The sequence below is a fragment of the Bombina bombina genome, chromosome 7 (assembly GCF_027579735.1).
Source record: "Bombina bombina isolate aBomBom1 chromosome 7, aBomBom1.pri, whole genome shotgun sequence".
In the NCBI taxonomy this organism is placed as follows: Eukaryota; Metazoa; Chordata; class Amphibia; order Anura; family Bombinatoridae; genus Bombina; species Bombina bombina.
In genome coordinates this window covers 107,589,077-107,616,987 of record NC_069505.1, presented here as the reverse complement: position 1 = coordinate 107,616,987, position 27,911 = coordinate 107,589,077, and the positions used below count along the sequence as shown (strand labels likewise).

Below are 27,911 nucleotides of genomic sequence, written 5' to 3'. Positions count from 1 at the left end.
ATGAAAATGAGTGTATACTGTCCCTTTAAATTCACTTTAATATTCATATATATAGGTTTTTGCTTCAGAATGAGTGTTTTGAGTATTTTGATGAAAATTCGCTACTTTTTAACTGGCGAGAAAAAACTGTTGTGTGAAAATGTTTATATAATTACCCTGGGATTTGAGAGAATATTTCATATACGCCCATGGGATGCCCATTTTATAAAAAACAACAAATATTTTGTGTACATTTTTTTTTTTTTTCACATCCAGTGTACTTAAATTTTCATTATTCACTTTTTAATGTATGCATCTCCTTCCCATACAAAAATGCAGTATACACCCTCTTAGTGAAAAGTGGCTTTAAATAACTCCATCAGGGAAACCTTTTCAGAAATTGGGCCCTTTGAGAATTAAGCAAGTTTGATCATAGAAGTAAATTGGAAAGTTATTTACAATCACATCCTCAATCTGAATCAAGACAGTTGAATTTTTTACTTTACTGTCCCTTTTAATATACACAGTAAAAATTATATTTAATTTATAATATGATTTTGAAATTGTTAAAACTATACCAAAAAATTCTACAAAGTTCAAAGCATACTTTTATTTTTCTCTTTTAAAATGCATCTGTCTTGGACAATGGGCAGAACACAGGGGTTCCTTGGTCGTGTTTCTCACAGGTCTCATATTTTCTAAGATTCTGTAAGATCTTGGTGTTTTATCTCACCAAATTTAAGCTTGTGAGTTTGTCTTAAAATAAATAATAATAAAAAATAAATAAATAATAAACAGTTTGTGGGTCTTCTAACAGAATTAACTTGGAAGAACCTCAGACAGTTATACAACCTGTTTATTTTCCCATAGTACAAAAGTAAAATGTACTACTATGAATGCACAGAAGTTGACATCAGCAATGATAAGAGGATGATTAATATTCTGGAAAAGGGATAAGTAGCTGGAATTCTCTCTCAGGGTTATGATTAGAAATGTTCTACCTTACAAACTAAACCATGCTCTGCTCATATACACTGATGAAACAAATCTGTTTTTAATCTTTTTGTCATATTAAATAAATAAAAATGTTTACTTAATTTTATATTTGTATATTGATCTCTATACCTCCATAAAACCTAGTATTGTGTTCATAAAACCATTGATCATTTTAATTCACTGTGTAAACTGAACCCAATTTTTTTTTCTTTCGTGATTCAGATAGAGCATGAAATTTTAAGCAACTTTCTAATTTACTCCTATTATCACATTTTCTTCGTTCTCTTGCTATCTTTATTTGAAAAAGACATTTAAGCTATTTTTGGGTTCAGGACTCTGGACAGCACTTGTTTAATGGTGAGTGAATTTATCCACCAATCCGCAAGAACAACCCAGGTTGTTCACCAAAAATGGGCCAGCATCTAAATTTACATTTCAAATAAAGACACCAAGAAAATGAAGAAAATTTGATAATAGGAGTAAATTAAAAAGTTGCTTAAAATTGCATACTCTATCTGTATCACGAAAGAAAAAATGAGTTCAGTGTCCCTTTAATGGTTTCCTAAAAGCCTTCAAGTAATTAATCAATTTGTATTATTTCTGTAATGTAAGAGAAGAGTTTTCTTATCCCCCGCTGCTTTTATTCATTGTAATGTCATCAATAACTTTAAAGGGATAGAAAAGTCAAAATGAAACTTGCATGATTCAGATAGAGCATGTCATTTTAAGACACTTTTAAATTCATTTCTATTTTCAAATGGGCTTCGTTCTATTAGTATCCCTTGTTGAAAAAGAATGCACACATATTCTACACTAGTGGGAGGTAGTTGCTGATTGGTGCCTGCACACATTTGTCTCTTGTGATTGGCTAACTAGATGTGTTCAGCTAGCAGCCAGTAGTGCAATGCTGTTCCTTCATCAAAGGATAACAAGAGAATGAAGTTAAATTGATAATAGAAGTAAATCGGAAAGTTGATTTAAAATGTTATGTTTTATTCAAATCATGTAAGAAAATTGTGGGTTTTACTGTTCCTTTAAGGTACTCTAAACACCTTGAGATGTTAATATACAATGTTTAGTTCTGCATAATAAAACAACTTTGCAATATACTTTATATTATTTTTGTTCCCTTTTCATGTATTTTAGCTCTTAAAGGGAAAGTTTACCCCAAATATATATTCTTTGTTTCCAATAATCCATTTTACCTTCTGGAGTGTAATTATTTACAAATAGCTTCTTTTTACTTTATTGGGGCATTTGAAATAGCTGACATATCCTGTGGTATCTCTACCTATTCTAAAAGTTTCTATATTTAAAGTGATTGATTGTAAAGTTTCTTTAATTACTGCACAGTATAAACAAATAGTCTGCAAAACAGTGGTAATTCCATTCATTACATTTTTCAAAGACACTTTATTGGTAAAATATTTATTTAGCATTTTGTGAAGGTAAACATACCGCTGTTCCTCCGCTTGCATCTTAACCTCCATCTAGCTGAGCAGACTATTCCAGCTTCGTCCAATCGTTGCATGCCCCACATGGCGTCCAGCCAATCTGGCACGCAACAATTGAATGAAGCCGGAATAGTCATCGCTCAACTAGATGGAGGATGAGATGCGGGGGTACGGCGGTATCTTTACCGTCACAAAATTCTAAATATTTTACCAATAAAGCGTCTTAGAAAAATGTAATGAATGAAAGTGCCCCTGTTTTGCAGACTATTTATATATACTGTGTAGTAATCAAAGAAACTTAACAATCACTTTAAGTATAGGTTAAAGAAAACATGTAAACACAGCCAGCAGAAGATGTGACACTCCCATTAGGAGGTTGAAGAGATAAGCAATAATTGTTAATTTTCCATTGCTCTAAATATTGGGCTTTGGTGTATAGACAGAGATAGTATGAAGAAGCATGTGTGTACAGGAAGTGATAAAATAAGGATATTTGATTTCCTTGCAAGCTTAACCCATTTTGATGAATTCAGGTTTCAAAGAAACCCCCCAGCTATTTAAAATGCAAACATAAAACTAAAGGAGCAGGTTATTGTACATTTTATATTCTGCAGCTGGTATAACAAGTAATTGGAGACAAATTAATGTAAAAACAAGTTTACAGTACACTACCCCATCAATATTGTGGACTGTGTAATTCTCAGCTGTAAATGCACACTGCAGGCTTCTCAAGACTAACTCTGCTAAAGCCAATTTTTCTAATTGGCTTTAGCAGATAACAGTGAAACGATTCAGTTTAAACAAACAAAATTACATTACCTAACCTTTTCCTTCTGCAGATTCGAACCAGATTGGCTCCCCTAAATATAGACAAGTAGTGGGCGGAGTTTGGCTATTAAAAATGATTGCAGCAATTGAGATGCTAATTTTTTAGTTTACAAATGTTTACACAGAGTCTTGTAATTGCAAGGTGTTTACTGTCCCTTTCTCTTGTTAAGTGTATCCAGTCCACGGATCATCCATTACTTGTGGGATATTCTCCTTCCCAACAGGAAGTTGCAAGAGGATCACCCACAGCAGAGCTGCTATATAGCTCCTCCCCTCACTGCCATATCCAGTCATTCTCTTGCAACTCTCAACTAAGATGTTAAGTGTATCCAGTCCACGGATCATCCATTACTTGTGGGATATTCTCCTTCCCAACAGGAAGTTGCAAGAGGATCACCCACAGCAGAGCTGCTATATAGCTCCTCCCCTCACTGCCATATCCAGTCATTCTCTTGCAACTCTCAACTAAGATGGAGGACGTAAGAGGACTGTGGTGTTTTATACTTAGTTTATTTCTTCAATCAAAAGTTTGTTATTTTTAAATGGTACCAGAGTGTACTGTTTATCTCAGGCAGTATTTAGAAGAAGAATCTGCCTGCGTTTTCTATGATCTTAGCAGAAGTAACTAAGATCCTTTGCTGTTCTCACATATTCTGAGGAGTGAGGTAACTCAGAGGGGGAATAGCGTGCAGGTTTTCCTGTAATAAGGTATGTGCAGTTAAAATATTTTTCTAGGGATGGAATTTGCTAGAAAATGCTGCTGATACCGAAGTAATGTAAGTAAAGCCTTAAATGCAGTGATAGCGACTGGTATCAGGCTTATTAATAGAGATACATACTCTTTTATAAAAGTGTATTTTAAAACGTTTGCTGGCATGTTTAATCGTTTTTTACATATGTTTGGTGATAAAACTTATTGGGGCCTAGTTTTTTCCACATGGCTGGCTTGAATTTTGCCTAGAAACAGTTCCCTGAGGCTTCCCACTGTTGTAATATGAGTGGGAGGGGCCTATTTTGGCATTTTTTTGCACAGCAAAAATTACAGACACAGACATCCAGCTTCTTCCTGCATGATTCAGGACTTCTCTGAAGGGCTCAAAAGGCTTCAAAAGTCGTATTGAGGGAGGTAAAAAGCCACAGTAGAGCTGTGGCCGTTGTTGTGACTGTTTAAAAAACATTTTTGTCATTTGTTATTCCGTTTTTGGTATTAAGGGGTTAATCATCCATTTGCAAGTGGGTGCAATGCTCTGCTAACTTATTACATACACTGTAAAAATTTCGTTAGTGTAACTGCATTTTTTCACTGTTATTTCAAAATTTGGGAAAATTTGTGTTTCTTAAAGGCGCAGTAACGTTTTTTATATTGCTTGTAAACTTGTTTTAAAGTGTTTTCCAAGCTTGTCTCATTGCTAGTCTGTTTAAACATGTCTGACACAGAGGAACCTACTTGTTCATTATGTTTGAAAGCCATGGTGGAGCCCCATAGGAGAATGTGTACTAAATGTATTGATTTCACCTTAAACAGTAAAGATCAGTCTTTATCTATAAAAGAATTATCACCAGAGGGTTCTGTCGAGGGAGAAGTTATGCCGACTAACTCTCCCCACGTGTCAGACCCTTCGCCTCCCGCTCAGGGGACGCACGCTAATATGGCGCCAATTACATCAGGGACGCCCATAGCGATTACCTTGCAGGACATGGCTGCAATCATGAATAATACCCTGTCAGAGGTATTATCTAGATTGCCTGAATTAAGAGGCAAGCGCGATAGCTCTGGGGTTAGGAGAGATGCAGAGCGCGCAAATGCTGTTAGAGCCATGTCTGATACTGCGTCACAGTATGCAGAACATGAGGACGGAGAGCTTCAGTCTGTGGGTGACATCTCTGACTCGGGGAAACCTGATTCAGAGATTTCTAATTTTAAATTTAAGCTTCAGAACCTCTGTGTATTGCTTGGATAGATACTATGCAGTGCCGGTGTGTACTGACGTTTTTCCTATACCTAAAAGGCTTACAGAAATTATTAGCAAGGAGTGGGATAGACCCGGTGTGCCCTTTTCCCCACCTCCTATATTTAGAAAAATGTTTCCAATAGACGCCACTACACGGGACTTATGGCAGACGGTCCCTAAGGTGGAGGGAGCAGTTTCTACTTTAGCAAAGTGTACCACTATCCCGGTTGAGGACAGTTGTGCTTTTTCAGATCCAATGGATAAAAAATTGGAGGGTTACCTTAAGAAAATGTTTATTCAACAAGGTTTTATTTTACAGCCCCTTGCATGCATTGCGCCTGTCACTGCTGCGGCGGCATTCTGGTTTGAGGCCCTGGAAGAGGCCATCCAGACAGCTCCATTGAATGAAATTATTGACAAGCTTAGAACGCTTAAGCTAGCTAACTCATTTGTTTCTGATGCCATTGTTCATTTGACTGAACTAACGGCTAAGAATTCCGGATTCGCCATCCAGGCGCGTAGGGCGCTATGGCTTAAATCCTGGTCAGCTGACGTGACTTCAAAGTCTAAATTACTCAACATTCCTTTCAAGGGGCAGACCTTATTCGGGCCTGGCTTGAAGGAAATTATTGCTGACATTACTGGAGGCAAGGGTCATACCCTTCCTCAGGACAGGGCCAAATCAAAGGCCAAAGAGTCTAATTTTCGTGCCTTTCGAAATTTCAAGGCAGGAGCAGCATCAACTTCCTCCGCTTCAAAACAAGAGGGAACTGTTGCTCATTCCAGACAGGCCTGGAAACCTAACCAGTCCTGGAACAAGGGCAAGCAGGCCAGAAAGCCTGCTGCTGCCCCCAAGACAGCATGAAGGAACGGCCCCCTATCCGGAAACGGATCTAGTGGGGGGCAGACTTTCTCTCTTCCCCTAGGCGTGGGCAAGAGATGTTCAGGATCCCTGGGCGTTGGAGATCATATCTCAGGGATATCTTCTGGACTTCAAAGCTTCTCCTCCACAAGGGAGATTTCATCTTTCAAGGTTATCAGCAAACCAGATAAAGAAAGAGGCATTCCTAAACTGTGTGCAAGACCTCCTAGTAATGGGAGTGATCCATCCAGTTCCGCGGATGGAACAAGGACAGGGATTTTTTTCAAATCTGTTTGTGGTTCCCAAGAAAGAGGGAACCTTCAGACCAATCTTGGATCTAAAGATCTTAAACATATTCCTCAGGGTTCCATCATTCAAAATGGAAACTATTCGGACCATCCTACCCATGATCCAAGAGGGTCAGTACATGACCACAGTGGACTTAAAGGATGCCTACCTTCACATACCGATTCACAAAGATCATCATCGGTTCCTAAGGTTTGCCTTTCTAGACAGGCATTACCAATTTGTAGCTCTTCCCTTCGGGTTGGCCACTGCCCCGAGAATTTTTACAAAGGTTCTGGGCTCACTTCTGGCGGTTCTAAGACCGCGAGGCATAGCGGTGGCTCCGTATCTAGACGACATCCTGATACAGGCGTCAAGCTTTCAAATTGCCAAGTCTCATACAGAGATAGTTCTGGCATTCCTGAGGTCGCATGGGTGGAAAGTGAACGTGGAAAAGAGTTCTCTATCACCACTCACAAGAGTCTCCTTCCTAGGGACTCTTATAGATTCTGTAGAGATGAAAATTTACCTGACGGAGTCCAGGTTATCAAAACTTCTAAATGCTTGCCGTGTCCTTCATTCCATTCCACCCCCGTCAGTGGCTCAGTGCATGGAAGTAATCGGCTTAATGGTAGCGGCAATGGACATAGTGCCATTTGCGCGCCTGCATCTCAGACCGCTGCAATCATGCATGCTAAGTCAGTGGAATGGGGATTACTCAGATTTGTCCCCTCTACTAAATCTGGATCAAGAGATCAGAGATTCTCTTCTCTGGTGGCTTTCTCGGGTCCATCTGTCCAAGGGTATGACCTTTCGCAGGCCAGATTGGACGATTGTAACAACAGATGCCAGCCTTCTAGGTTGGGGCGCAGTCTGGAACTCCCTGAAGGCTCAGGGATCGTGGACTCAGGAGGAGAAACTCCTCCCAATAAATATTCTGGAGTTAAGAGCAATATTCAAGGCTCTTCTAGCTTGGCCTCAGTTAGCAACACTGAGCTTCATCAGATTTCAGTCGGACAACATCACGACTGTGGCTTACATCAACCATCAAGGGGGAACCAGGAGTTCCCTAGCGATGTTAGAAGTATCAAAGATAATTCGCTGGGCAGAGTCTCACTCTTGCCACCTGTCAGCGATCCACATCCCAGGCGTAGAGAACTGGGAGGCGGATTTTCTAAGTCGTCAGACTTTTCATCCGGGGGAGTGGGAACTCCATCCGGAGGTGTTTGCTCAACTGGTCCATCGTTGGGGCAAACCAGAACTGGATCTCATGGCATCTCGCCAGAACGCCAAGCTTCCTTGTTACGGATCCAGGTCCAGGGACCCGGGAGCAACGCTGATAGATGCTCTAGCAGCTCCTTGGTTCTTCAACCTGACCTATGTGTTTCCACCGTTTCCTCTGCTCCCTCGACTGATTGCCAAAATCAAACAGGAGAGAGCATCGGTGATTCTGATAGCGCCTGCGTGGCCACGCAGGACCTGGTATGCAGACCTAGTGGACATGTCATCTCTTCCACCATGGACTCTGCCTCTGAGGCAGGACCTTCTAATACAAGGTCCTTTCAATCATCCAAATCTAATTTCTCTGAGACTGACTGCATGGAGATTGAACGCTTGATTCTATCAAGGCGTGGCTTCTCCGAGTCAGTCATTGATACCTTAATACAGGCTCGGAAGCCTGTCACCAGGAAAATCTACCATAAGATATGGCGTAAATATCTTTATTGGTGTGAATCCAAGAGTTACTCATGGAGTAAGGTTAGGATTCCTAGGATATTGTCCTTTCTCCAAGAGGGTTTGGACAAAGGCTTATCAGCTAGTTCTTTAAAAGGACAGATCTCTGTTCTGTCTATTCTTTTGCACAAGCGTCTGGCAGAAGTTCCAGACGTCCAGGCATTTTGTCAGGCTTTGGTTAGGATTAAGCCTGTGTTTAAAACTGTTGCTCCCCCGTGGAGCTTAAACTTGGTTCTTAAAGTTCTTCAGGGAGTTCCGTTTGAACCCCTTCATTCCATTGATATTAAACTTTTATCTTGGAAAGTTCTGTTTTTGATGGCTATTTCCTCGGCTCGAAGAGTCTCTGAGTTATCTGCCTTACATTGTGATTCTCCTTTTCTGATTTTTCATTCAGACAAGGTAGTTCTGCGTACCAAACCTGGGGTTTTACCTAAGGTGGTTTCTAACAGGAATATCAATCAAGAGATTGTTGTTCTATCATTGTGTCCTAATCCTTCTTCAAAGAAGGAACGTCTTTTGCATAATCTGGACGTAGTCCGTGCCTTGAAGTTTTACTTACAGGCTACTAAAGATTTCGTCAAACATCTGCCCTGTTTGTCGTTTACTCTGGACAGAGGAGAGGTCAAAAAGCTTCGATAACCTCTCTCTCCTTTTGGCTTCGGAGCATAATACGCTTAGCCTATGAGACTGCTGGACAGCAGCCCCCTGAAAGGATTACAGCTCATTCTAGTAGAGCTGTGGCTTCCACCTGGGCCTTTAAAAATGAGGCCTCTGTTGAACAGATTTGCAAGGCTGCGACTTGGTCTTCGCTTCACACCTTTAAATTTTTTTTACAAATTTGACACTTGCTTCTTCGGAGGCTGTTTTTGGGAGAGAGGTTCTACAGGCAGTGGTTCCTTCCGTTTAAGTTCCTGCCTTGTCCCTCCCATCATCCGTGTACTTTAGCTTTGGTATTGGTATCCCACAAGTAATGGATGATCCGTGGACTGGATACACTTAACAAGAGAAAACATAATTTATGCTTACCTGATAAATGTATTTCTCTTGTAGTGTAGCCAGTCCACGGCCCGCCCTGTCCTTTTAAGGCAGGTCTAAATTTTAATTAAACTACAGTCACCACTGCACCCTATGGTTTCTCCTTTCTCGTCTTGTTTCGGTCGAATGACTGGATATGGCAGTGAGGGGAGGAGCTATATAGCAGCTCTGCTGTGGGTGATCCTCTTGCAACTTCCTGTTGGGAAGGAGAATATCCCACAAGTAATGGATGATCCGTGTAATGGATACAATATAAGAGAAATAAATTTATCAGGTAAGCATAAATTATGTTTTTTAAAGGTACATGAACCCCAAAATAGTTTTTTCATGATTCAGATATTGTATAGAGTTAGTTCTCTTGCCATCTATCGTTGAAAAGGCAAGCCTATATACAGTGTATCTATACAAATGGCTTTATTGCTCTCTAAAGCAAGGTTACAAGCTGATATCAAACTTACGAGCAAGCCAGAAAATTGAGGGGTCAGTGAATGTTATTTGTAGACTCATTACAAAAATTAGACTTTGGCTGAAATCTTATGACCTCTCTGACTCCCAGTATTTGTCAAGCCCTGGCTTATGTGTATTTCTTAGGTATAACTACACCAAAATGTTTTTGGTGCTACATTTTTTTTTTTTTTTGTAGGTAAAAGTAATTTATAAATACTGAAAAGGCTAGAAATCATTTTATATATGAATATCATTTTTGTTTTACTTTTTCTAAACACAGTGTCTCTCATAGAAAAAAAGATCTTAAAGGGACATTATACACTAATTTTTTCTTTGCATAAATGTTTTGTAGATTATCTATTTATATAGCCCATAAAGTTTTTTTTTAAAAGGTTGTTGTTTTTTTTGTGTCTTTTTTTTTTTATAGTTTTACTTATTTTTAACATTGCTCTGATTTCCAGTCTCCTAACCAAGCCCCAAAGTTTTGAGAATACCGTCAGCTACCTTCTCCAGCTTGCTCCTGTTTGTGTAAAGGGTCTTTTCATTTGCAAAAGAAGGGGGGGGGTGTCTTATTTCCCACTTGCAGTGGGCTTTCCAGCTACCTTTTCAACAGAGCTAAACTGAAAGCTTCTAAGTAAGTTTTTAAACCGTTTTATACTGGATTTTTATATCAGTATCTGTGCATCTTATTTTTTATAGTCGTGTCTATTACATGCAGTTATATGAAAATGAGTGTATACTGTCCCTTTAAAGTGACATTGTACTGTGTTTTTTTAATTTAACTTACATAAGAGATCTGAATCACCAGTTTTACTCGCCTATAGCTGATCTGTGTACAAATAGCAGATTCATCTTTAATTTTGCAATTCAAATAATCTTGTGTTCTTAATGGAGCCACATAACCAGAAGTTCAGTGCCGCTCTGTGAGTGTGTCCTTTTTGCAAGCGGCAAATACCTGCAGCTGGGAAAGCTGTGTCAAGTTCCTTATGCAGTTTGTAGTACAAAGCATTAAAGGGCCATAATACCCAAATGTTAAAAAACACTTGAAAGTGATGCAGCATAGCTGTAAAAAGCTGACTAGAAAATATCACCTGAACATCTCTATGTAAAAAACAAAGTTATTTTACCTCAAAAAATTCTCAGTAGCCACATCCCATTGTAAAGGACTTCTAAGCAACAAATCAGTATGTCTGTCCCAGGACAGCGGAAGGAGCGAACTTACGTGCACTCTCATCTTATTTCCCTATTCAGTGTAAGGAAGTTAACAATGAAATCTCATGAGAGTTAAGTGAAATCTCATGAGATCACAGTAAAAGAGTTCATGACCTCAGCACTGCAGATGCTGATTGGCTGCTGTTCATTTCTTCATTTTTTTTTAAAAAATTTCTACCTGCAATCTCACCTTTATTTTGTTCCAAATTATCTATTTTACAAGCTGGAGTGTATTAAATAGTTTACAAATAGCTCAGAAATTGGGGTAGAAGAGACAACTAAGAAAATGTATTGGGGTTTGGTTTACAAACACACAGGATAAGTAAGCAGGTGTGTGTACACAAAGTGATAACGTAATGAGATCTCATTTTACCTGCAAGCTCAACCCATTTCAATAGGCTGTGGTTTTTAAAGCACAAAACCAGCAATTAAATATCCACAAATAAACCGGAAAATGCAATTTCTCATACATTTTATAGTCTGCAGCTGGTATCATCAAGTCATTGGAAATACATTGAGGGAAAAACTATATTACTATATATTGTCCCTTTTTAAGAAATACACTTCTCAATTTTTGTTTAAAGGGATAAAAAGGTTAACATTGAAATGTGCCAAAAATAGAAGAATGTTTGCAATATACACCCATAACAATAATGCTTGTAGTAAAAAGTATTACTGTTTTTCAGAGGCATATGCACATTGCTCATGCAGCAGCAATCAAACACTACACCTTAGAGTCAGCAAGGGCTTGTATGGGACAAATTAATTCTTCAGACTCGGTACCCACCACTAGCAGCTCTCTGAGCAGGCATTGTGTTTGAATACTGGTTCACTGACCCTCATAGCATCTCTGCGTATGCTGCTGAAAAACAGGAATAACGGATTGAAATCATTTTTACAAATACTGTATATTGCAAAAATGCTTCTGTTTTAAAATTGAAATTCATTCATGCGTGTTTAAATTTGATACCTTTCAATACCTTTTACCGAAAATGGAGATTCGTCATATTTCATGACCAGCTGTAGGGACTCCTTTTTAAAACATGAGAAGGCAGGAATAGTAGACCCAATCTGAGTGCATATTTAAACATGTTTAGTTTCAGACCAGTTATATGACAGCAGTGACTATCACTGCTAATGCTTTGTGCTACAAACTGCATGGGTGGATTTAATGAGGAACTGAGCATGAAACATGCACCATGTACATTTTCAATTTTGACCTTTCAAGCCCTTTAAGTATTTCAAACATTGGTAATTACATCAATGGAACACTTTATGTGCATATTCTTGTTTGCTTACTACTGTCTTTTATCTGGTAGCTTCTTAGCCGAGGACAATGTGCTCTTATGAAGCTTTTTTTTAAATATCCAAATCAGAATGGTACAGTTGGACATTTTAAAATATGTTTGACAATGTAACTTTGTTTTAGTGCCTTCAACGAGATCTCCCATCTAATACTTAATCGCCTGCATTTTGCTAACTTCCTCATATTGAGGGTAATTAAAATGCTAATACAACCAGTTATTGGTATTATAGACAGTTTGGTACAATAACAATGGGAGTCTCAGACGATTAAAGTGATTTTAAACTTTAATGAATTAAAGCCCAGGATTAAAAAAAAAAAAAAATCTTAAAAACGGGGACACTTTTGTTCAATTAAGTTTACAAAGACAATTAAAAAAAACAAAAACCTTTGCGTTATACTAAACATACCACCGATCCTCCACCCGCATCTCCTACTTTCTTTAGCATATGGATGACTAATCAGACTTCCTCCAATCGTTGTGTGCCCCCTCTGGCGTCCAGCTCGTGAGGCACGCAATGATTGTAGGAAGCTGGATTCGTCATCCATATGCTAAAGAAAGCAGGAGGTGGCCGGGGGATCAGTGTTATGTTTACCATAACGCAAAGGTAAGTTTTTTTTTTTTTTTTTTTTTTTTTTAAATAAGCGTCTTTTTGTAAACTTTAATGAATTAAATTGCCCCTGTTTTTAAGACTATTTTTTTCATCCTGGGCTTTAATTAATTAAATTTTACAATCACTTTAAGTAGTAGCCACATGAAGCACTCTGTTAATATTTAGCTAAAAGAAAATTATTGAGAAGTCTGTGGTGTAGGAAACAGAACTTCACTTCTTTGATATGTAGTGTATTTATTCCATTTGGTGGCGCTGAACTGCTCTACATGGAATAAATGTCAAAATTACTATTCTGGTTAGGTTTGACAGAAAATTTCTCAACTTCCTTAAAGGGACACTGAACCCAAATGTTTTCTTTCGTGATTCAGCTAGAGCATGCAATTTTAAGCAACTTTCTAATTTACTCCTATTATCAATTTTTCTTCTTTCCCTTGCTATCTTTATTTGAAAAAGAAGGCATCTAATCTAAGGAGTCAGCCAATTTTTGGTTCAAGACTGTGGACAGCACTTGTTTATTGGTGGGTGAATTTATCCATCAATCAGCAAGAACAACCCAGGTTGTTAACCAAAAATGGACCAGTATCTAAAACTTACATTCTTGCTTTTCAAATAAAGACACCAAGTGAATGAAGAAAATGTGATAATAGGAGTAAATTAGAAAGTTGCTTAAAATTGCATTCTCTATCTGAATCACAAAAGAAAAAAATTGGGTTCAGTGTCCCTTTAAGGAAATTGAGAAATGTCCTGTAAAACCTAACCAGGATAGTAAAGGGGCATTGACATATTTGAAATATTTTTTTATTTATGTTTAAGAAATTATTCACTGCATGTAAAATAACATTGAAAACTCCTTGTGTTAGTAAAATATATATTGATTTGCAAGTCTGGAACACACTTTGACAGGCCTCTGGAATGTTGTTTATCTTCCGTTACTGTGACCAGTTATGGGCAGCTATAAAAATAAAATAAAAAAACCCCTGCACAAATCAATCACTGCAGAATATAGCCCCCTCCCACATACTGAATGCACTCCAGCCTTTTTTTTTGGGGGGGGGAGAGTAGAATCCATAGAATTTTCAGATTAAAATTACAGGAAAAGTTAGCAAAATAAATTGTGAAAGTGTACTGTTTGTATGTTTAAATTATGCGTAATTGAACATTTAATGAAGAATGAAATGTGGATTTTAATGTCGCTTTAAAGGGATATGAAACATTTTTTTCCATGATTCAAATAGAGCAGCAATTTAACACAACTTTCTAATTTACTCCCATTTTTCTTTTTTCTCTTAGTATCTTTATTTGAAAAGCAGGAATGTAAACTTTGGAGCCGGTCCATTTTTGGTTTAGCACATTCTGAGCAAAAGAGGCTGCTCCTTGGGAGGTGACAACCATAGTTTTGCTTTTTGTTCTTTCCCTGGTTGAGCCCTTTATTTTTTGTGTATGCTAATAATGAGTCTTAGGGATTAGTCTTTTTATGGGCCTGATGATATAAAGCTCTCTGCTCGCATGAGATTATATAAAATTATCCTCCAGGACTGTGAGATCCCCCACAAGATTCGAAAAAGTCAGATTTTGCTATACTTTTTCCAGTGGTTTTCCTTTCATTTCTGGGTATGAAGAAGAGAAAAACCCAGTGCAATAAAGCACTGCATGACATGTGGGTTTTGGTGAATTTACACTTTTATTACTTTTAACTTTGCTCCTATTTTGTATTTTAATGCATCTAGATTCTGTATACAACAGTGTATTCAGAATTGTGATTTCATAAATTCTGGTTATGCTTTGATAGTTTTTATATAGTTTTAACAAATGAGGGTCATACTTTGTATGTTTTATGTGTATCTTTTACAAATTAATTTGCTCTTTGTTCTATTTAAAACAGCGTCAGTTTTCCATAGAGAGATACATTGCTTTATTTCCATGGGCTCAATTATAAAATATTCTCTAGTTTGTAAAGAAATCACAGTGCAGACTTCACAGGAGCTGAAATCACTGAATTCTGGTTTCTGGGATACAGAATTTCACAGGGGAGAGGGAAGTTAACAGGAGAGCACCTGGAACTGATATAACGTCTGTTTGCAGCAAATACAACAAAGTATTCACTACAATTTAACTTGCTTTTGCCTATAGTTTAGTATATATTACTATTCTGTCAGTTAAATAAGTGTATTGGGAATTTTGAGCAAACTTACGTGCATACAGCTGTTGAGCTAAATCGGTGACACCAGCTTGTATAAAATACAGAATTTTTCATGAGAATTGTGAGAGCGTCAGGCATACCCTGGGAACTCCCCTGTTCAGTCCAGGGAACTTCCCTGTCCCTCCCACTTTCCGAATCGGTTTTATTTTACAATAGAGCAAATACAAACTGTAATGCAATTTGTAAAATATGCAAAGAACTATACAAAGTGTGATCATAATTTGTTAAAGCAACCCAGAAACTTTCAAAGCATAATCAGAATTTGTAAAATCATTGCTGTATACAGAATCTAAATGCATTACAATACAAAACAGCGCAAAGCTTAAATGTAATAAAACTTAAAGAACCCAATTTGAAGTCTAATGTAAAATACAAAGCACAATATGTAATTGTAACAAAAATCTCATGCTATGCATTGCTATACTGCACTGGGCTTGTTTCTCCACATACAGAAATACAGGGAATGCACTTTTGAGAAGTACTGCAAAATTCGCCCCTCTAGAGCCATGTGAAAGAGCTTTGTGCTTGAGTATCATTTTAGATCAGTCTTTTAGATCATCTCATCTGAGTGAAGAGGATGAGAGGCATTTTTCATCTCTCTGGGACTTCATAGAGTTTAGCCCCTGTGAAGTCTGTACTATATTTATTCTCTAACCAGAAGAATCTTTGATCATCAGGCCCCAAGAGTGATTGCAGGAAACCAGATGTGAATCCAGTGCCCAAATTGCCAATGATTGCACAGAATTCCAAAATGTATGTCTGGGGTTACCACGTCTTTGATTCAGTCCCAATCTGTGAAAGGCGCATTATGGGCAAAAAGAGGCAGTTTCTGTGGTGGTGATTAATCATAGAAGCAGCTACTCTGCTTTTATTTGTCCCACAGGTAAACACTTCTCTCTATTTGTATATGTTAAATACTTTGTGTAGAACTAGATAGTTTAATAGGTTTGCTTCATATGGAAAACAATTTTTAGCATCTTCTAGTAGGTTTTGTTTTTTTACAGTATTCTGTAAATTGGAATAAAGTCTTCACCAATGTCTACACCAATCTTGTCTGACTAATAGAAAAAAATAAAAATAATAATTGTTGAGCCAAATCTTGTGAGCAAGGTTTTCAACTTGCTTAGGAAGCTTGTTTTGCTTTCCAGATTTCAAGTTAGACATCATTGCAAAATGGTTTTGCTCTTTGTTATAATTAGGTCAGTATGATTTATTTGTTCCCCTTTGGGGCATATTGTCCATTATTCTATTGTAGATATCTTGCATAAAGTTTTAAACAACATTGAAAGCTAAGCCTAGAGGAATCTTTATAGAAGCAATGCCTTTAATGGTTTCTATGGCTGCTTCCATGGACACCTAGGAAGCCATTAAACGACTGATTTGGTTGATCACATGATTATGCATATTTATTTTTATGCCCACCTGAACACATTTAACACCTTTTTATTTTCTGTGTTTTTCAGTATATTAGGGAAACTGCTAATTCTACTTATTTATTAAAGGGATACCAAACCCAATTTTTTTCTTTCATGATTCAGATAGAGCATGCAATTTTAAGCAACTTTCTAATTTACTCCTATTATCAATTTTTCTTTGTTCTCTTGCTATCTTTTTAAAAAAAAAGCAGGAATGTAAAGCTTTGGAGCTGGCCCATTTTAGGTTCAGCACCCTGGATAGGGCTTTCTTATTGCTGACTACATTCAGCCAACCAATAAGCAAGGGAAACCCAGGTTCTCAACCAAAAATGGTCCGGCTCCTAAGCTTTACATTCCTGCTTTTTTAAATAGGGGGGTACATGTTACTTTTGGAAATTTTCAGCATCTGTGTGATACAGAACTTAAAGGGACATGAAACCCATTTTTCTTTTTTCTTTCGTGATTCAGATAGGGCATGCAATTTTATACAACTTTCTAATTTACTTTTATTAGCGAATTTTCTTCATTGTCTTGGTATGTTTTGTTGAAAAGCAGGGATGTAAGATCAGGAGCGTGCACATGTCTGAAGCACTATATGGCAGCAGTTTAGCAAAAATGTTATCCAATTGCAAGAGCACTAGATGGCAACACAATTTCCTGCCATGTATTCTGCCAGCCACCTACCTAGGTATCTCTTTAACAAAGAATACCATGGGAACTAATGTGATTACAGAAGTGAATTGGAAACTTTTTTTAAAAAAAAATCTGAATTACCAAACAAAATGTTTGGGTTTCATATTCCTTTTTTTTTAAAGCTATATTTCCATTAAAGGGACATGAAACCCAAACATTTTTCTTTTGTGATTCAGACAGAGCATAACATTTTAAAAAAAGTTTCCAATTTACTTCTATTATCTGGAGCACTGCGTGGCAGGAAATTGTGCTGCCATTTAATGCTCTTGAAAATGGATAACATCCTTGCCAAACTGCTGCCAAATAGTGCCCCAGAAATGGGTTGACTTCTAAGCATACGTCCCTGCTTTTCAACAAAACACACCAAGCAAACTAAGAACATTTGCTAATAGAAGTAAATTAGAAACTTGTTTAAAATCTGAATCTAGAAAGAAAAACTTGGGGTTTCATATAACGAAGTGTTCTGTCCAGCTTATCATTCATCTGTTTCTTTTTTAGATTCTATGGAACCATTTTACATTGGTAGCTCTGGCTTTTTGTGTTTTATCTCAAAATGAATAATTCATGTTATAAGAGTTGCTGCATAAGAAGCACAGCCTAGTAGACAAAGATAAGTGTTCAAGTTTACAGCTAATTATGCAAACCCATATCTATAAATAATTTGACTGCATTCAGATTCTTATTAAAGGGACATTCTACACTAAAGATGTTGTTTAAAAAAAGATAACGCCTTTACTATCCATTCCCCAACTTTGCACAACCAACATTGTTATATTAATATACTTTATAGAATTCAAACCTCTAAATTACTGCCTGTTTCTAAGCCACTACAGACAGCCTCTTATCACATGCTTTTTTATTTGCTTTTCACAACAGGAGACTGCTAGTTCATGTGGGCCATATAGATAACATTGTGCTCACCCCCGTGGAGTTATTTGAGTCAGCACAGCACTAATTGGATAAAATGCAAGTCAATAGGTAATACATAAAAATGTCATGTGATCAGGGGCTTTCAGAAGAGGCTTAGATACAAGGTAATCAGAGGTAAAACGTATATTAATATAACAGTGTTGGTTATGCAAAGCTGGGGAATGGGTAATAAAGAGATTATCTATATTTTAAAACAATAAAAATCTATTCTAGACTTTAAATAAAAAAAACCTAAAAAAAAAACAGTATAGCTTTTAAGGTGCAAAAAAACAAAACAAAAAATCTTTCCTTCTATTCACATTTTTTTGTTCTTTTGGTTTCCTTTATTGAAAAGCATGTAAGTAAGCTCAGGAGTATGCCCATATATGGCAGTAGTTTTGCTAGAATTCTTTTACCAATGTTATACATTGTGCAAGCACTTGTGACATGTAGGACTCAAACACATTCTTGCAAAACTACTACCATATAGTTCTCTGACATGCTACCTACCTAGGTATTCTACTTAATGGGACATTAAACACTTAATAAATCATTGCTCAGAGCAAAGATTAGCCTGAGAATAATTTTGTACATGTATTTTTAAAAATTAAAACCGACACTTCATCTACAAAGCTACAAGTACAGGATGCTCAGACCTTAGGAGGTTTGAGTTTTTTTTACTTGTTTGTGGGTTTGTTTTGCTGAGAGTTGCCAATGTAGCATGTATGGGAATTTTGACCTTGTGCCAAATCAGGACTTTCTCATGCAAGACACCTGCTCTCTAGTAGAGATCATAATTGTGGTGTGAAATGTGCGTGTGCAAAACCCAATTACACGTTCTTCTTTTTGTGCCGAGGTCATTATCTACACCAGTTAGAGGAAATCCCACAATGCACGGCACTTGGTCTTATTCAGAACTTGTGCATTACTTGTATGTCTGTTCTTGCGGTGCGGTATGATAGCGGTCTTTGTAAGTATCTTTGTTTGAGCTATTTGGGTATGGTGTGTGGGAGCTTCATACAAATAGTTGTAGAATATTAAATGTAATTATTTTTTTAAAATACAATTTCTCCAACATAGGTGTGTCCGGTCCACGGCGTCATCCTTACTTGTGGGATATTCTCTTCCCCAACAGGAAATGGCAAAGAGCCCAGCAAAGCTGGTCACATGATCCCTCCTAGGCTCCGCCTACCCCAGTCATTCTCTTTGCCGTTGTACAGGCAACATCTCCACGGAGATGGCTTAGAGTTTTTTAGTGTTTAACTGTAGTTTTTATTATTCAATCAAGAGTTTGTTATTTTAAAATAGTGCTGGTATGTACTATTTACTCAGAAACAGAAAAGAGATGAAGATTTCTGTTTGTATGAGGAAAATGATTTTAGCACCGTAACTAAAATCCATGGCTGTTCCACACAGGACTGTTGAGAGCAATTAACTTCAGTTGGGGGAACAGTGTGCAGTCTCTTGCTGCTTGAGGTATGACACATTCTAACAAGACGATGTAATGCTGGAAGCTGTCATTTTTTCCCTATGGGATCCGGTAAGCCATGTTTATTACGATGGTAAATAAGGGCTTCACAAGGGCTTATTAAGATTGTAGACTTTTCTGGGCTAAATCGATTCAGTTTTAAAGCATATTTAGCTTTGAGGAATCATTTTATCTGGGTTTATTGATATTATAATATCGGCAGGCACTGTATTAGACACCTTATTTCTCTGGGGCTTTCCCAAAGCATAAGCAGAGCCTCATTTTCGCGCCGGTGTGGCGCACTTGTTTTTGAGAGGCATGGCATGCAGTCGCATGTGAGAGGAGCTCTGATACTTAGAAAAGACTTTCTGAAGGCGTCATTTGGTATCGTATTCCCCTTTGGGCTTGGTTGGGTCTCAGCAAAGCAGATACCAGGGACTGTAAAGGGGTTAAAGTGTTAAAACGGCTCCGGTTCCGTTATTTTAAGGGTTAAAGCTTCCAAATTTGGTGTGCAATACTTTTAAGGCTTTAAGACACTGTGGTGAAAATTTGGTGAATTTTGTACAATTCCTTCATGTTTTTTCGCAATTGCAGTAATAAAGTGTGTTCAGTTTAAAATTTAAAGTGACAGTAACGGTTTTATTTTAAAACGTTTTTTGTACTTTATTATCAAGTTTATGCCTGTTTAACATGTCTGAACTACCAGATAGACTGTGTTCTGAATGTGGGGAAGCCAGAATTCCTGTTCATTTAAATAAATGTGATTTATGTGATAATGACAATGATGCCCAAGATGATTCCTCAAGTGAGGGGAGTAAGCATGGTACTGCATCATTCCCTCCTTCGTCTACACGAGTCTTGCCCACTCAGGAGGCCCCTAGTACATCTAGCGCGCCAATACTGCTTACTATGCAACAATTAACGGCTGTAATGGATAATTCTGTCAAAAACATTTTAGCCAAAATGAACCCTTGTCAGCGTAAGCGTGGCTGCTCTGTTTTAGTTACTGAAGAGCATGACGACGCTGATATTAATATCTCTGAAGGGCCCCTAACCCAATCTGAGGGGGCCAGGGAGGTTTTGTCTGAGGGAGAAATTACTGATTCAGGGAACATTTCTCAACAGGCTGAACCTGATGTAATTGCATTTAAATTTAAGTTGGAACATCTCCGCATTCTGCTTAAGGAGGTATTATCCACTCTGGATGATTGTGAAAAGTTGGTCATCCCAGAGAAACTATGTAAAATGGACAAGTTCCTAGAGGTGCCGGAGCTCCCAGAAGCTTTTCCTATACCCAAGCGGGTGGCGGACATTGTTAATAAAGAATGGGAAAGGCCCGGTATTCCTTTCGTCCCTCCCCCCATATTTAAAAAATTGTTTCCTATGGTCGACCCCAGAAAGGACTTATGGCAGACAGTCCCCAAGGTCGAGGGAGCGGTTTCTACTTTAAACAAACGCACCACTATACCCATAGAGGATAGTTGTGCTTTCAAAGATCCTATGGATAAAAAATTAGAAGGTTTGCTTAAAAAGATGTTTGTTCAGCAGGGTTACCTTCTACAACCAATTTCATGCATTGTCCCTGTCACTACAGCCGCATGTTTCTGGTTTGATGAACTGATAAAGGCGCTCGATAGTGATTCTCCTCCTTATGAGGAGATTATGGACAGAATCAATGCTCTCAAATTGGCTAATTCTTTCACCCTAGACGCCACTTTGCAATTGGCTAGGTTAGCGGCTAAGAATTCTGGGTTTGCTATTGTGGCGCGCAGAGCGCTTTGGTTGAAATCTTGGTCGGCTGACGCGTCTTCCAAGAACAAGCTACTAAACATTCCTTTCAAGGGGAAAACGCTGTTTGGCCCTGACTTGAAAGAGATTATCTCGAATATCACTGGGGGTAAGGGCCACGCCCTTCCTCAGGATCGGCCTTTCAAGGCGAAAAATAGACCCAATTTTCGTCCCTTTCGTAAAAACGGACCAGCCCAAAGTGCTACGTCCTCTAAGCAAGAGGGTAATACTTCTCAAGCCAAGCCAGCTTGGAGACCAATGCAAGGCTGGAACAAGGGAAAGCAGGCCAAGAAGCCTGCCACTACTACCAAGACAGCATGAAATATTGGCCCCCGATCCGGGACCGGATCTGGTGGGGGGCAGACTCTCTCTCTTCGCTCAGGCTTGGGCAAGAGATGTTCTGGATCCTTGGGCGCTAGAAATAGTCTCCCAGGGTTATCTTCTGGAATTCAAGGGACTTCCCCCAAGGGGGAGGTTCCACAGGTCTCAGTTGTCTTCAGACCACATAAAAAGACAGGCGTTCTTACATTGTGTAGAAGACCTGTTAAAAATGGGAGTGATTCATCCTGTTCCCCTAAGAGAACAAGGGATGGGGTTCTACTCCAATCTGTTCATAGTTCCCAAAAAAGAGGGAACGTTCAGACCAATCTTAGATCTCAAGATCTTAAACAAGTTTCTCAAGGTTCCATCTTTCAAGATGGAAACCATTCGAACTATTCTTCCTTCCATCCAGGAGGGTCAATTCATGACCACGGTGGATTTAAAGGATGCGTATCTACATATTCCTATCCACAAGGAACATCATCGGTTCCTAAGGTTTGCATTCCTGGACAAACATTACCAGTTCGTGGCGCTTCCTTTCGGATTAGCCACTGCTCCAAGGATTTTCACAAAGGTACTAGGCTCCCTTCTAGCGGTGCTAAGACCAAGGGGCATTGCAGTAGTACCTTACCTGGACGACATTCTGATTCAAGCGTCGTCCCTTCCTCAAGCAAAGGCTCACACGGACATTGTCCTGGCCTTTCTCAGATCTCACGGCTGGAAAGTGAACGTGGAAAAGAGTTCTCTATCCCCGTCAACAAGGGTTCCCTTCTTGGGAACAATTATAGACTCTTTAGAAATGAGGATCTTTCTAACAGAGGCCAGAAAAACAAAACTTCTAGACTCTTGTCGGATACTTCATTCCGTTCCTCTTCCTTCCATAGCTCAGTGCATGGAAGTGATCGGGTTGATGGTAGCGGCGATGGACATAGTTCCTTTTGCGCGCATTCATCTAAGACCATTACAACTGTGCATGCTCAGTCAGTGGAATGGGGACTATACAGACTTGTCTCCGAAGATACAAGTAAATCAGAGGACCAGAGATTCACTCCGTTGGTGGCTGTCCCTGGACAATCTGTCTCAAGGGATGACGTTCCGCAGACCAGAGTGGGTCATTGTCACGACCGACGCCAGTCTGATGGGCTGGGGCGCGGTCTGGGGATCCCTGAAAGCTCAGGGTCTTTGGTCTCGGGAAGAATCTCTTCTACCGATAAATATTCTGGAACTGAGAGCGATATTCAATGCTCTCAAGGCCTGGCCTCGGCTAGCGAGGACCAAGTTCATACGGTTTCAATCAGACAACATGACAACTGTTGCGTACATCAACCATCAGGGGGGAACAAGGAGTTCCCTAGCGATGGAAGAAGTGACCAAAATCATTCTATGGGCGGAGTCTCACTCCTGCCACCTGTCTGCTATCCACATCCCAGGAGTGGAAAATTGGGAAGCGGATTTTCTGAGTCGTCAGACATTGCATCCGGGGGAGTGGGAACTCCATCCGGAAATCTTTGCCCAAGTCACTCACCTGTGGGGCATTCCAGACATGGATCTGATGGCTTCTCGTCAGAACTTCAAAGTTCCTTGCTACGGGGCCAGATCCAGGGATCCCAAGGCGGCTCTAGTGGATGCACTAGTAGCACCTTGGACCTTCAAACTAGCTTATGTGTTCCCGCCATTTCCTCTCATCCCCAGGCTGGTAGCCAGGATCAATCAGGAGAGGGCGTCGGTGATCTTGATAGCTCCTGCGTGGCCACGCAGGACTTGGTATGCAGATCTGGTGAATATGTCATCGGCTCCACCTTGGAAGCTACCTTTGAGACGAGACCTTCTTGTTCAGGGTCCGTTCGAACATCCGAATCTGGTTTCACTCCAGCTGACTGCTTGGAGATTGAACGCTTGATTTTATCGAAGCGAGGATTCTCAGATTCTGTTATCGATACTCTTGTTCAGGCCAGAAAGCCTGTAACTAGAAAGATTTACCACAAAATTTGGAAAAAATATATCTGTTGGTGTGAATCTAAAGGATTCCCTTGGGACAAGGTTAAGATTCCTAGGATTCTATCCTTCCTTCAAGAAGGATTGGAAAAAGGATTATCTGCTAGTTCCCTGAAGGGACAGATTTCTGCCTTGTCGGTATTACTTCACAAAAAGCTGGCAGCTGTGCCAGATGTTCAAGCCTTTGTTCAGGCTCTGGTTAGAATCAAGCCTGTTTACAAACCTTTGACTCCTCCTTGGAGTCTCAATTTAGTTCTTTCAGTTCTTCAGGGGGTTCCGTTTGAACCCTTACATTCCGTTGATATTAAGTTATTATCTTGGAAAGTTTTGTTTTTAGTTGCGATTTCTTCTGCTAGAAGAGTCTCAGAATTATCTGCTCTGCAGTGTTCTCCACCTTATCTGGTGTTCCATGCAGATAAGGTGGTTTTACGTACTAAACCTGGTTTTCTTCCAAAAGTTGTTTCTAACAAAAACATTAACCAGGAGATTATCGTACCTTCTCTGTGTCCAAAACCAGTTTCAAAGAAGGAACGTTTGTTGCACAATTTGGATGTTGTTCGCGCTCTAAAATTCTATTTAGATGCTACAAAGGATTTTAGACAAACATCTTCCTTGTTTGTTGTTTATTCAGGTAAAAGGAGAGGTCAAAAAGCAACTTCTACCTCTCTCTCTTTTTGGATTAAAAGCATCATCAGATTGGCTTACGAGACTGCCGGACGGCAGCCTCCCGAAAGAATCACAGCTCATTCCACTAGGGCTGTGGCTTCCACATGGGCCTTCAAGAACGAGGCTTCTGTTGATCAGATATGTAGGGCAGCGACTTGGTCTTCACTGCACACTTTTACCAAATTTTACAAGTTTGATACTTTTGCTTCTTCTGAGGCTATTTTTGGGAGAAAGGTTTTGCAAGCCGTGGTGCCTTCCATTTAGGTGACCTGATTTGCTCCCTCCCTTCATCCGTGTCCTAAAGCTTTGGTATTGGTTCCCACAAGTAAGGATGACGCCGTGGACCGGACACACCTATGTTGGAGAAAACAGAATTTATGTTTACCTGATAAATTTCTTTCTCCAACGGTGTGTCCGGTCCACGGCCCGCCCTGGTTTTTTAATCAGGTCTGATAATTTATTTTCTTTAACTACAGTCACCACGGTACCATATGGTTTCTCCTATGCAAATATTCCTCCTTAACGTCGGTCGAATGACTGGGGTAGGCGGAGCCTAGGAGGGATCATGTGACCAGCTTTGCTGGGCTCTTTGCCATTTCCTGTTGGGGAAGAGAATATCCCACAAGTAAGGATGACGCCGTGGACCGGACACACCGTTGGAGAAAGAAATTTATCAGGTAAACATAAATTCTGTTTTTCTGTTTATTAGATTAAAGGGACAACCAAAATTAGTAAAAAAAAGTCAAAATGAAACGCCTTTGTTAAAGAATAATCCTATGTGAACTCTGGAGCGTGCCATATGGCAGCTGTTTTTGCAACCTTGTTTATAGCAATGTTATACATAGTTGCAAACACTGCTGCTATACATCTAGATTCAAAACTTGTATCCGACAACCTAGCTTTACTCTTCAACAAAGGACACCAAGAGAATAAAGCAAATTTGACTAGAAATAAATGGGGAAAAATGAAAAAAATTGCATGCTCTATCCGAATCAAATGAGTTTTGTACTATTATGGGATACAATAGATTATTATGGGATAACATTCACTCACACTTTTTGCACTTTTTTATGTCCATGGGACACACGGTTTCTCTGAATATTGTCATACTGTAATACAACACCTGTATTTGACACTTTGTATACAATGACATGTAAAACAGATTCTGCTTCGTTTTTTCTTGTTTTTCTAGTTATGTGTATTCAGGTTGCTATGGCTACTTCTTTGGCGGTTTTTTTTTCAATAGGGGAAGGGGCTTATATGGTATTTAAAGTGAAAGTCAATCTTAGTGTTGTACAAACGCTAGAATTGACTTTTGAAAGAAATAAAGGGGACTTTCATAAAGTATAAGATACTTCATGTAGAAAGCTCCTTTATTTGTTTCAATCGATCAGCGTTTTTAGCTGCTACAGCAGCCCATGGCTAAAAAATTTTTTTGCTAAGAGGTGACGTGGGAGCCGGATTTACCGCACGTCTATTGGCTAAGAGGTGAAAACTTTCACTTTAAGTTTAGTATTCACATGTGTTCTGTTGGTCTGATGAAGGGGTGTATGCCCCGAAGCGTCGCTTGAATAAAGGACATCTTTTCCAGTGAGTGCTGTTTTCTTCTGTGTGTGTGTGTGTGTGTATATGTGTATGTATATATTTTTTTGTAAATATTTTGTTATATCTTTTCATGCGACAACACTGAAGAAATGATACTTTGCTACAATGTAAAGTAGTGAGTATACAGTCTGTATAACAGTGTAAATTTGCTGTCCCCTCAAAATAACTCAACACACAGCCATTAATGTCTAAACCGTTGGCAACAAAAGTGAGTACACCCCTTAGTGGAAATGTCCAAATTGGGCCCAATTAGCCATTTTTCCTTCCCGATGTCATGCGACTCGTTAGTGTTATAAGGTCTCAGGTGTGAATGGGGAGCAGGTGTGTTAAAATTTGGTGTTATCGCTCTCACACTCTCATACTGGTCACTGGAAGTTCAACATGTCGCCTCATGGCAAAGAACGCTTTGAGGATCTGAAAAAAATAATTGTTGCTCTACATAAAGATGGCCTAGGCTAGAAGAAGACTGCCAAGACCCTGAAACTGAGCTGCAACACGGTGGGCAAGACCATACAGCGGTTTCCCAGGACAGGGTCCACTCAGAACAGGCCTCGTCATGGTCGACCAAAGAAGTTGAGTGCACGTGCTCAGCATCATATCCAGAGGTTGTCTTTGGGAAATAGACGTATGAGTGCTGCCAGCATTGCTGCAGAGGTTGAAGGGGTGGGGAGTTCAGCCTGTCAGTGCTCAGACCTTACGCTGTACACTGCATCAAATTGATCTGCATGGTTGTCGTCCTAGAAGGAAGCCTCTTCTAAAGATGATGCACAAGAAAGCCCGCAAACAGTTTGCTGAAGACATGCAGACTAAGGACATGGATTACTAGAACCATGTCCTGTGGTCCGATGAGATGAGACCAAGATAAACTTATGTGGTTCAGATGGTGTCAAGCATGTGTGGCGGCAACCAGGTAAGGAGTACAAAGACAAATGTGTCTTGCCTACAGTCAAGCATGGTGGTGGCATTGTCATGGTCTGGGCCTGCATAAGTGCTGCTGGCACTGGGGAGCTACAGTTCATTGAGGGAACCATGAATGCCAACATGTACTGCGACATACTGAAGCAGAGCATGATCTGCTCCCTTCGGAGACTGGGCTGCAGGGCAGTATTCAAAGATAACGAACCCAAACACACCTCCAAGATGACCACTGCCTTGCTAAAGAAGCTGAGGGTAAAGGTGATGGACTGGCCAAGCATATCTCCTGATCTAAACCCTTATTGAGCATCTGTGGGGCATTCTCAAACAGAAGATTGGGGAGCCCAAGGTCTCTAACATCCACTAGCTCCGTGATGTCGTCATAAACGAGTGGAAGAGGACTCCTGTGAAGCTCTGGTGAACTCCATGCCCAAGAGGGTTAAGGCAGTGCTGGAAAATAATGGTGGCCACACAAAATATTGACACTTTGGGTCCAATTTGGACATTTCCACTTAGGGGTGTACTCACGTTTGTTGCAAACGGTTTAGACATTAATTGCTGTGTGGAGTTATTTTGAGGGGACAGCAAATTTACACTGTTATACAGGCTGTATACTCACTACTTTACATTGTAGCAAAGTGTTTCTTCAGTGTTGTCACATGAAAAGATATAATAAAATATTTACAAAAATGTGAGGGGTGTACTCACTTTTGTGAGATACTGTGCATGTGTGTATGTATATATTTCTCCTACATTGGTGTATCCGGTCCACGGCTTCATCCTTACTTGTGGGATATTCTCTTCCCCTACAGGAAGTGGCAAAGAGAGCACACAGCAGAGCTGTCCATATAGCTCCCCTCAGGCTCTGCCCCCCCAGTCATTCTCTTTGCCACTCTGAACAAGTAGCATCTCCACGGGGGTGGTAAAGAGTATGTAGTGTTACAAGACAGCATGAAGGGGTAGCCCCCGATCCGGGACCGGATCTAGTAGGGGGCAGATTTTCTCTCTTTGCTCAGGCCTGGTCAAGAGATGTTCCGGACCCCTGGGCACTAGAAATTGTCTCTCAGGGGTATCTTCTAGAATTCAAGGACCTTCCTCCAAGGGGAAGGTTCCACTTGTCTCGCTTATCTTTAGACCAGATAGAGAGACAGGCATTCTTACATTGCGTAGAGTACCTTTTTAAAAATGGGAGTGATAAACCCAGTTCCAACAGCAGAACAAGGACTGGGATTTTA

At 39.5% G+C, this 27,911-nt stretch overlaps 1 protein-coding gene across 2 annotated transcripts in view; it reads left to right on the top strand.

The window, feature by feature from the left end:
- Positions 1–27,911, top strand: part of TP53I11 (tumor protein p53 inducible protein 11) — a 421,602-nt gene that overhangs the window by 19,309 nt on the left and 374,382 nt on the right. Inside the window, exon 1 of one of the 2 annotated variants that reach the window (XM_053720239.1) lies at positions 18,805–18,888. The exons of the other annotated variant lie outside the window; for it this stretch is intronic. Within the exon in view, the coding sequence (XP_053576214.1) occupies positions 18,874–18,888 (15 nt within the window). The 5' untranslated portion in view covers positions 18,805–18,873. Of the gene's footprint in view, positions 1–18,804; positions 18,889–27,911 lie in introns of those variants that run through there. 2 annotated transcript variants of the gene reach the window in all.